General features: G+C 37.6%; 1 protein-coding gene across 8 annotated transcripts in view; it reads right to left on the reverse strand.

Moving 5' to 3' along the window:
- trabd (TraB domain containing) overlaps positions 1-11,795 on the reverse strand; it is a 41,119-nt gene that overhangs the window by 28,811 nt on the left and 513 nt on the right. For 3 of the 8 annotated variants that reach the window (XM_069909045.1, XM_069909052.1, XM_069909053.1), the window contains exons 2-4: positions 7,711-7,817; positions 5,031-5,084; positions 2,808-2,883 (exon numbers count right to left, since the gene is read on the reverse strand). In XM_069909045.1, coding sequence (XP_069765146.1) covers positions 2,808-2,883; positions 5,031-5,051 — 97 coding nt within the window. In that variant the 5' untranslated portion in view covers positions 5,052-5,084; positions 7,711-7,817. Of the gene's footprint in view, positions 1-2,807; positions 2,884-5,030; positions 5,088-6,230; positions 7,203-7,710; positions 7,818-11,044; positions 11,099-11,594; positions 11,781-11,795 lie in introns of those variants that run through there. The other 5 variants (XM_069909051.1, XM_069909050.1, XM_069909048.1 and 2 more) reach the window with 5 other exon arrangements.

Consider the following 11,795-nt stretch of genomic DNA (forward strand, 5'->3'; position numbering starts at 1 on the left):
GAGTTGAGGAGAGGGCAAGCCATGTTTTTTTGAAGGATGACGACTCCTCTGATGTTCTGGAATCGAAGACCTTATCCTGGGGGTTAGATGGCGGTGGGGGGGGGGGGGGGGGGGAAAGGTAAATGCAACAAAGCTGGAGAAAGAGAGAAAGGAAAAGAATCCTTGTAAAAGATTATGGTGTGAAGAGGTTTAGTCGAGAAAACTGTGGGAGTTAGGAGGTTTGTTGAAAATATCTGTAGAATTTGTTCCTCGAGATGGAGACATGATCGAGAAAGGGAAAAGTATTGCCAGAGATAGACCAAGTGAATTTGGGGTCAGGGTGAAAGTTAGCTGCAAAGTAGATAAAATTGACAAACTCATCATAGGTGAAGGAGGGAGCACCAATGTAGTTGTCAATACAGCAGAGGAATAGATGAAGAGCCTTGTCTGTGCAGGCTTGTAGCATGGACTGTTCCACATAACCAACAAAAAGGAGTTTCTCCAGCACTTTTCTGCATTGCACCTTGTTAGAAATACTATAATAGGAAATAAACCAAAGCAAACTTTATTGGATGAACAATATGTTTACATTTTTAAACTTGATTGTTTCACTTCTAACTGGTTGAAAGTTATTAACTGGTTTAACAATTCTCATCATGACACAAAAATTATCTTGACGCTTAAACCCAAAATTCAAGCCACAGATATTGCAACATGGTACATTTTCCTGTTGTTTTTAACTCATGCTAAACAATAAAGCATATTTCTCTTAATATGCAAGATAAACTGACTAACAGGAGACATTAATTGAAGGTTTAGTGATTCAATTCAAATGATTGTAAAACTCATTATTCCAAATTTCACTTTCCTGCAGCTATAAAATACATAAATAACAAGTAGAAGTAAAAATGTAGTTGACCTCAATTCTGCATTCTTCCCCATCTCCATGAACAGTTCATGTCAAGTACTTATCAATCCCCATCTTAAAAATATTCAGACTACTTCCACCACACTAAAGGTTCTGAAGTTTCACAAATTTCAGGAAAACAAATACAACTTATCTGCCTTAAGAGGACACAAGCCTATTTTTAAGCAACAATTCCCGATGCTTGATTTTCCCAGAAGAGGAAACATGCTTTCCACTTTAGCTCTCAAGATCACACAAAATCGTGCCAGTGACTTTTCTAAACTCCAGAGGATACAACTGTCACCTTTCCAACCCTTCTTTAATCTGCCTATTCCAAATACATGCAGTAAATCTTCTATGACCTGCCCCTAACCGTATTCATTCCTTAGTAATAATCAACAGCATTTAAGCTTTTGTAATTGCTTGCCTATTAATCTTTTGTAAATCAATACAGTGATACCCAGATTCCACATCTCTCACCAAATAGATAATCTGCTTGTCATTTTTTTCTCGATATCGCATTTTCCCCAGAGTATATGCCATTTGCAAAATGGAAGCTTTCACAGCCCCCTTATCCTATTTTTGTTCCTTCATCAGTCATTAATTGTGTAAAAAAGGTTTCACGACTAATTCTTAAGGCAAACATTATGATGCCAACTAGAAAGTCCATTTTATGCTCACTCCCCGAGCCCATTTTATGTTATTGCTATACCATTAACCATCAATAAGCCTTTTGAAAATGTGTGCATCTACCAGTTCTGCTTTATCCACACATTTCTTTCAGAATACCTCAATAAATGAAATACCACTTTCCTTTCATAAACCATATTGACTTTGTTGATAAGATCATTTCCAAAACCACTGCTATAACATCTTTAAAAGGCTTACATTGATCCTGTAACAGTAAGCTAACTGACCTGAAGTTTTCTGCCTTCTCTCCTTTTCAGAAAATGTGATAAGGCATGACAATTAGATTTTAAAAAACCCTCTTTTATATGAAGGCATTGAAAATAACTATAACTATGACAGGAGCAAGGTTTATCAGTGGAAACAACTGCAATATCTGTATGACTAACGTACAAAATACAGTAATGAACACAGCTGAGATACTCCACATCTCAGCTACCCAATGCATTGCAGCAACGGACTGGCAGGGGGCACCTGAAACTGGGAGAAACAGACCTTGTTGAGAAAGAGAAGCATAGGAGACTTCCATACAGGACTGGGACCATGGCATCAGACCAGCGAGGGGCTCAGCAGCTGAAGTGCTGAAGATTGGCTCATGGGAACCAGGTATCTGAATTAGAATTTGAGAGGATTTCAGGCATTGAAAGTTTCCTGGTTGGAGGTTTGAATCTCGGTCTCAGGTTGCCAACAGGGATCTGTGCAGCTGGGGGAGGGGTGGAGGCAAATCCACGGACACTCAGTGACTCTGAAGGGACTCTTTTTTTTGCTTCTCTTTCTCTTACTGTCAAGAGTACAGGGCAATACTAATGGTGACTGTCTGCCTTACAGTAGATATAAGGAAATTTCATGTAATCTTGCATTTTATTACAGGACAACAAAAGAATCTTGACAATTAATTTCTCTTCAAAAAAAGTCATCAATGCTGAATCCACCCAATTCAGTTTTTACTCCCAATTAACTTCCTGAAAGAAACATATCATCTATATTTTTCCAAGCAAAATTTTATAACCCCAAGGAGGTCATCCTGATAAATTAAAGTATGTTCAATTCAGTGAAAGATTCTCATTGATCGCAAATTTTTCATTTTTAAATTTGTTTCCTGCTGCTTGTGAGAAAATTGGATTCTAGTTCTCCAACCTAAACTACTGCTCTCCAGATTTTACAAAACTAAAGCTCCCCCCCAAAAAAAATCCAAGCCATGGAAAAATGATGGAAGTAAATGCAAAAGGCTTACACAGGTTTTGAGGAATATCTGACATAATGAGTGGATCATCATCAAATATTGCTGATGGTGTTGGGCTTGCTTCTGCCTAAGGATGAAAAGCAGAGCTAAAAGTTATTTTTCAATTGTTTTAAGGGTAATAGAAGCAGTACATAACTTTCAGTTAGGCTATAAACACAATAGATATTCTGACAACACAAAAAATTGCAAATCAAACAGTACATCTTAACTGTTTGCCTCTAACAGTCCGTTCAAGTAAAGCAACCCTTACTTCACTTGTGCATCTGCAAGAGTCACCTACTGCGAGTGGGCTTCCCTACATCGGTGAGACTGGGAGATTGCTCTTTCCACGTCAGTGATAGGGATCTCCCAGTGGCCATTTCAATTTTATGCCCCACTCCCACGATGACCTTGGCTTCATGTACTGTCCAAGCAAGACCACCCATAAATTGGAGAACACTTAATTTTCCACCTAGGCACTCTCCAACTGGATAGCATTAACAGCAACTTCTCCTGTTTCTGTTAGCTTACCCTCCGTTCTCCCTCCTTTCCCTTCCATTCACAGAGCTATCTCCCCTCCCCCTACTTACTGGTGTGCCCTCCTTCCCATATCCATCTATTACCTCCTGCTTTTGGGTCTGTGCTGCTCCCCCTGCCCCCCAGCATTTTGTTCAGACACCTGCCTCCTTTTTGACATACAGGTGCCTAACCATTTATCCAGGATGCCGAACACTGGCAACCTCCAAAAACCAGCACTTTTTTGGTTAATGAAAACACCCAACTACCTCGCTACTAGCCCCCACCATCCGTCCCCTCCCGTCTGGTCGACCCCTCCCCACCCATCGGTCAGTCGACTGCCATCCCCCACCGCCATCTAACCCCTGATGAAGCAGCAGGGGTGCAGTGTTGCCAGCGACAGAAGACGGCCATTGCTCCTTCATTGAGCCAGCTGCTGCCTGCTTCTCTCCCACCAGATGATCGGAGTTGAGAGTCACCTTTCCACCAAAGGTAAGAGGGTGCCCATGGGGGCAGGGACAGGGGTCTGAGCTAGTTTTATTTTGAAGTTTTACCATGCTAGTAATATTATGGTCTTTATTTATCTAAATTCATTTAACACCCCATGCCTCTATTTTGTGCGATACTAAAAAAAAAATAAAAGGTTAGGCACCTGTACTTTGATGAAGGGCTCAAGCCTAAAACGATGGTTTTGAATCTCTAGCTTTGCTCTATTAAGCAAATTTAAAAATAGGTTTGACCTGCTGAGTTTCTCTAGCATTGTGTTTTAATACATTTTAACACTAACAATAAAAGCTTAATATTTTACTTTTCTTCTAACATTGGTAGTAGCCAGATTTCTTCAAATACACATTTACCTTCACCCTTTTCCCCGGTTACACGCACATGATCAGGCACTATCTACTTATATTATTAGTGTTGGGTTTTATAGTGAAGGATAAAATTAATTTGTTGTTGTTAATGGAGGGGGGTCTCACAAAACAACTATAGATTGGAGGATCCAGCATTCAAGTTATCTCATCTGATTGACATCAGACTCAAATGTTCTAGTGACACTTTTTTTTTAATTTGGGAAATTTATAATGCCAGTTTGGTCACCATGATTGTCAAACTATTTAATTCAAACGGGAATTCGAAGTGCTTTGAAGTATTTTTTATCCATTTACAGAGGATTTGCTCCAACTTTTGGAGACATCCAATTAAAATGTCCAAATTTGTTATCTTCTTTTCAATCCATTGGAATTCTTTGTTTTGCTCCACCTGGCTGTTGACCAGATTAAGTACAGTTGCATATGAAGAGATCAGCATACTTTGCCAGGCTCAGACACATTGGAAAGAAGGAGCTGGAAAACAACTCACTGACTAGTTTGCGAAGTGACAAGGAGCAATTATGCCTTTCACTACAATGTTTTGCTGCATCTCTCATGTTCACCTTAATGTACTTATCTGCTCTTAAATGTGTTGGCACGTTTCTACTCCGATTCTTTGTTTAATAAAGCTCAAAAATTCGGTACATTTAAAAACGTGGCCTTAATAAAAAGCACAAACAAAATCCGAGGATTTTATTGACCAAATTTAATTTATCCATTTCAATTTACACAAGGCCATCTAGAATCAGGAATAGCCAAATCAATCTTAAAATTGACCTTCCCAACAATCAATCTTAAAATTGACCTTCCCAACTAAAAGAAATTTTTGAAAAATAAATAAATCATTTACCTCTTGCTGGTCTTCCTCCATCCTTGGGTCACTCTTCAGTGGGTCAGAAAGATTCTGCTGGTCAGGACAACAATTAATTTATATCAAGCTGAACATTACATGCAGCGTGGAAGAATTTCACAACTTAGCAATTGTGAAATTGCAAATAATGAAGGTTTTTAAATATTTCCAATGATTCAGTGATTTATCAACCAATCTAATGCAAACTGAAAAGAAGCATTTCTTTTTTCAACTTTACTTGTGGATTTGATGCAAATGTAAGAATGCAGTTGTAAGGATATGGATGCATTAACAATGAATTCATCCAACTCAAGTATAGTTAAAGCATTGAACAGAGTTTAGAAATCATGCACCAAATCTCATTTAAGGTCATAAACCATTCAAAGTGGATTCGGAGCGAGGGCAGATGCAAAAAAAATAACATCTGAAGAAATAGAAGATCCAGCGTCATCTGTAGGGGAGAAATTGTCGATATTTCAAATAGAGACCCTGCATTAGGATGCTCAAGGCTATAAATCCACCACAATTAAGTGGATGGAATCTTATTTTCTGCAATGGATAAAAGCATCAGGTAGTTTATAAATATGATTCAGTCATAAACAGAATTTAGGAATAAGACACTAGTGGTTTGAGGTTACCAAGGAATAAAAAAAGTTTATGCTTCAGAGTTACAGAATAGCAGGGAAACAAACCCTTTTAGAATTCCACTTTAGAAAAGGTCAGATGTTATTTGTAAACAGAGCATCCAAGTGGGGTGGAGGACAAAATGGTGAAACAAATTATGATTTTAAAGGAAACTATTCTATTCCTAGAAGGATCAAATTGAAAAGTAGAGATGATTTTATTTTATGAAATCTTGTCATCTCATAAGGATAAAACAAGAACCACAGTAATTCCAAATCAGAAAAAATGTACAAGTTAGGTTTCAATACTCTTGAAAAAGGTTGACCTTTAAAATTATGAATTATTTTGATACAGAAGATATCCACTGGAATAAACCATTGATAAACCATAAATATTGCAGTCTATCAATACAATTCAGTTACCATGGTATCTGTCAGACAAGAATTTTACAAGTAATTTGTTTATGCAGAGCAATGGGAGTGTGATAACCACACGAAAGCGCAAACAGTCTTTGCAGTCAAGATCCAGGGAGGAGGGCAGAGAAAAAAGCGAAAATAAATGCTTGTTCTTTCTTACTTATTTCTCCTTCTGCTCTGCCACTTAGAACATGCTGTTTTCTTCCTCAATGAAAGATCAAACTGAAATAACAACTCGTTGAGTATTTCCAGCATTTTCTTTATTTCTAATTTCCAGCATTTACATCACTTTCCTTCTTGCAGGGTTAATGGCCAACTACTGTTCCTCTCCTCATTGCCCAACTCATTGGTTGTGAAATTCCTTGCAACTGTTCCAAGATAGCTGGTGCCCCTTTGTCAGAAGTATTGTGTAAATCTCTTGTACATATATGAAATTTGCATTGCACTACTAGTGAAATAATGCCAACATGATCAATGCCAACATTTTCACCTGAATGCACAAGTACAACCTGACGAAATAGGGTTCTCTGGTCCTCAGTGCAAAACATGCAGCACACAACGAGACAGAACACACATACAGACAAACAATACATATGCAGGACAAGATTTCATATACACAAATAAATAAACATTGTTTCGTAAATATGAGAGTCTTGGAATGTTAGTGTGAGCAGTTCTTTGGTTGTTCAGCATTCTCAATGTCCATAACAAGTTTTTCCTCATTCTGGTGATGCTGGGTATAGTACTCCTGTATCTCTTTCCCGACAGAAGCAGCTGAGAGCTGAAGGGGTCCTCAAAGATTTTGTGAGCCCTCTTCAGACGATGACCTCGGATGATCACGTCAATGGTTTTTGGGAGGGGGGGTGGTTACCCGCTTCAGTCTTCTCAGGAAGTGCAGTTGCTGTTGAATCTTTCTGTCAAGTTGTGTGTCCATGATAGGCCACTAGTTAAGTGAATTCCAAGTAACTTGGTGCTCTCCACTCTATTGATGTGTAGTGGTGGGTGGTCATTTCTGGTCCTCCTGAAATCGACAATCATCTTCTTTGTCTTGTCCACGTTGAGACTCAGGTTGTTATCACGAGATTTTCCATAAAGATGGAACCGATTCATTTTGATGATCTTCAAAACTTTACTGGAAGGTAAATCATGGGAAATCACAAGTGCACACAGAGGGTAATAGGTCTGGGTGTTTTGAATATTTATCAAAGAAATGAATTATTGGGTGCTATGAAATATTACAATTGCAAGTCCGAATTATTGCTCCAGATGTTGGAAATCTAAAACTGCCGCACTTATTCACAATTTCTCAATAATAAATGACATCACATAAGAACAAATTAAATTTCTGCAGCTAGCACAATCAAGTGTTACTACTGAAACAATTTATAAAAAAAAAATCACATGGCGATTTAAGGGTTTTGATGCAGAATGGATATCTAAGTATTCCCTCTAACATTCATAGCACAGGTCTTTCAAAGCAGAGTTGCTGGGGCTTAAAGCTGCTGTTAATTAAGATTGGGCTCTTAAATACATTTAAGGATGAATTTATGCTGCAGTGTTTGTGAACATGTTTTCATACATTTTAAATCATTAATTTGAATCATAATGATAGTCCAGAGAAAACAAAGCGAAATACTTACTGCACCTAGCACAGACAGGATTCTCCGCTTGCTGTGCAGATGCCTCAGGAACAAATAAATACTGATGGCGGCAGACGTGCTGAAGCCTCATCACCACTGGCGTTATTCTGCAAAGAAATTCAAAATTTGAGGAATCTTATTTGGGGTTTTATAATCAACCACAACTCACAACTTTGCAATGCAAAGGCATGAATAACTCCAAAATTAGCATGTACTCATTCACATGTTAAACTCTATTCTGAAAGCCAACAATTATGTTAATTAGAAAATAAGGAAAAGATACAAAGTAAAGTGAAGGTAACAAACACCTTCATGGGATAAAGAGAAGTTATTTCAGAACAGAAGAATAATGAACATTTATATATTACATTTAATGGCCTTAAAACATCCAACATTGTTCTACTGGGCAAATCTGACTGACCATATTCCACAAAAGAGAGTATTCAGTGCAATGAATCCATGTTAAATTAATATTTAGGCCAATGTTGAGCTCTTTTTTCATATAAAAATGTTTTAGTAAATTAAGTTATATGGTTAAATGTATTTCTAGTGAGGGAATTGTGGGCTGGATACAGGGTCACACACAGGTCAGCACATTTACAGATACACCAGTAGACTCAGAAAAAGTTCATTTTCAGAGTTGACAAAGACAACTAATGGAATTGAAGTGGATTTTAATTGATTCAGGAACAATGGAGTGTTTACTTTATTAAAAACAGAAGTATTTAAGTACTCAATAAGAACTGCTGAAGGAGGCCTTCTGTTTTAAATAAAAACAGGTTTGCTTGTGGTCATTAGACTTTCTGGCATTGTAAAGCCACTAAAGCCTCTTGGACTAAGATGAGGTCAGATGTTTTTATAGATGCAAGTGGTTTGGAAAAGGCAAGAGATTTTGCAGAAATGAAACTAAAACTGTGATGTCAGAGAACTATATTCTGAAGGCAGAGGTATTTTGAAGACAGAAGAGATTTAAGAAACACAACCTCCTGGAAAGAGAGGATTTGGCAGTAATCGCTAGAAAGAGAGAGAGAGAGATGCTGTGTTGTATCATCCTTATCACAGGAGATACACAATGCAAGTGGCTTTCAAATAGGTAAGACCACTTCTTAATACTTTTAAGAAGATAGGCAGCTTCATTTGTGTCCAGAAGATCGTCACTCCTGTTTGAAGAATCACTCTCTGAAAGAAAGATCATCAAGAGACTTGTGATCTTAAAGAGATCTGAAAATATAATGTTTAAAAGTGCTTCAGAATTGCAATTTAAAAGGTTCCTCAGAGTTCAACAAGATTTTGAAACTGGTCTTTTAAAATTGATTTTTTTCCCCCCCAGAATCAAGCTTAAATTGTAATGGTTTTGGACTTTAACACAAACGTTTACATTTGTGCATAGTGGGGTTTTAAGTTTAGAGTTAAATTTGGAGATAGGTAAGAAATGTTATGTTATCAATAGTTTGATAAAAATTATTATTTTGAATTTACCATTGTCTGGCAAATTTTCCACTGCTGTTCCTTTGTTAGTATTAATAAGGTTTGTTAGTTCATAACATTAGCCATATTTGTTTTAATGATTTAACTTTTAGTTGTACCTTTGCGTCACTTATCTTCCTCTACAAGGTGTCTAATAGCATAGAAGCAGGCTTAAGCCCAGTGTTGATGCTGACTGAGATGAGCAGGGACATTGGAGGAACTCTACTGTTTTTGGAACAATATCAGGGCAAGCCTAAAACTTAACACTGTTGCAAGATTGCACATTCTTCTGGACACAAGTGCTACCATTCCAAAATGCCAAAGGATTTCTTAATAACCAAGGTGTTATTTTCAGCTCAAACACAAGTTCACAGAAAAAATTTATTTTTCTGCTTTAGTCTACAAATTTGGAAGTCAACGTTAGACGGGATATGGAACAGAACTGGACTTTAAGATCGTGAAATATTATACATCACAACATTGCCGTCAATCCACTAACTCTGATACAATACTTAATCCAAGTAGCAAAATCATTACTAAGTATTTTCAACACAGAATAATCTAACCATTCACTCACAGAAAACCCGAAGTCCCATAGAAATGGAGATATAATGTCTAGGCAGGGCTTTCATCACTGACTGAAAAATGCAAGTGCAGATGCATATGCTTGCCACAACCAAAAAAGTTTCTTTATTGAACTCAAGTTCATGTACATTACAAAAATTGTCTCCTCTAAAGGACACATACCCAAAAAAAACCCCATCCAAATTGCATCTTTTTCATTTTGGCTTACAAACTCTTTTCAAGTTCCACCTTCACACAGTCTAATCCAAGCACAGAATGAAAAGGTAAAGTGTGCGGCAAATTGAAGTTCAGGTTCATCCCCATGAACTGAAATCTATTATGGAATCTGAGACAAGAGACAGCAGATGTTGGAACCTGGAGCAAAAAAAACCCAAACTGATCAGAAAGAAAGGTGATAAGTGAAACCAGACAAGGGAGGAATGGTGTGCATATGGGCTGCTCACAACCTTTCTGATCAGAATCCATAATCTACAACATTTTGAGGTTTCTACGTTGGATTTCTCACCACCTGCCTCCATCTCCACCCTTCTGTTCCCTTTGTCCATCTACCTCAACATGCGGATTCACTTACTCATTCTCACCTATTTACACAGACTATCCCCAAGCACCCACTTTCCCCCCCCCCTCCCCCAACTTGATCTTCTGGTATTTCTATAGAGAAATCTATATTTCAATCTACATTTATTCTGGATTTACAGCATCTGCAACTTTCAATATCTCACAGTTGTAGCAATTTCCCATCTTCCTTCACTCATTCCTTATTTACATCTATTGACAGATCATATGCTCATCTCAGTCAGCATCAACACTTGGCTTAAGCCTGCTTCTATGCCATTAGACACCTAGTAGAGGAAGAAAAGTGACGCAAAGGTACAACTAAAAGTTAAATCAGATGTGTTTTTGAGTTTTGATGAATGGTCACTGACCTGAACAATTAACTTTCTCCTCAGATGCTGCCAGTGTTATTTTGACCAGCAGACTTAACTTATGATAATAGATCCATTCTCAGAGTGCTTGGCTAATTTTTGGTTAACTCAGCAGATAGGAACATTTTTTTTCCCACAAAAACTGCTTTCGAAGGTGATTAAATGTCAGTTACAATTATATGGGGGTTCCTAAACCCCAATGAGGATATTTGACAAGATGTGGCCTGACAATATTCTGGTTTTTATTTCACCCTTCCATAATCTCCACTGTTTATGGTTTCATTCCTCCAATCTCAGCCTATAAATGTTTCACTACTCTAGGTTCTCCAAATTCAAGTTCATTGAGTGATTCTTACCGTACAAACTTTTAAGAACAGTTTGACTGGAACATACACTGGAAATGAGCAACTTTAAATGAAACATTGCACAATTTGACGAGCGGCAGATCAGAAAGGTAGAACATTGTGCAAACCTGTCATGTGATAAAGGAAACTCAAAATATACAAAGGAAGCTCTTGAAATTGGCAATGTCAAAAAATGTCCTTGCAACAATCGAATTGAACTACAACATGCTTGAATAGAAAAACTTATTATCTGAAGTTCAAATATTTTCAGCATTTGCACGAAACTTGTGCTCCAGGGACTGACCTCGATTTCCCTGCCCCATCAAATGCTATTAATTTGAATATTGCAAAAAAAAAACCCTATTGCCATCATTTAACATTCCTTATGGACATCACAAAGTTTCACAAATATGTCACAACATCAACGAACAATTAAGCATCAATGAAATAAATTTGTCAGGTTGCTTAAGAAATTGGTGGAAGTTCGCACTTTAATCAAAACTGTTTCTCATCATGGGTTTAAAATTAAATGCTTTTCGCACACTTAATAAACATCCATTACCTTGCATATTAAGGTAATTATTCAACCACAAGACAGTACCCCAAAATAAATCACCGACGGCTATTAACATTTGCAGACATCTGGAGACTTTTACGATTCAGCGAGTCACAAAGAAAGTACAACTGCAACAGAAGCAACACTCTTGGAAATTATCCGCGGCTCCCGACTAAGGAGGACGCTGGGATATCGAGTTCCGCCCAC

This window comes from Narcine bancroftii, chromosome 13, assembly GCF_036971445.1.
Source record: "Narcine bancroftii isolate sNarBan1 chromosome 13, sNarBan1.hap1, whole genome shotgun sequence".
NCBI classification, from domain to species: Eukaryota; Metazoa; Chordata; class Chondrichthyes; order Torpediniformes; family Narcinidae; genus Narcine; species Narcine bancroftii.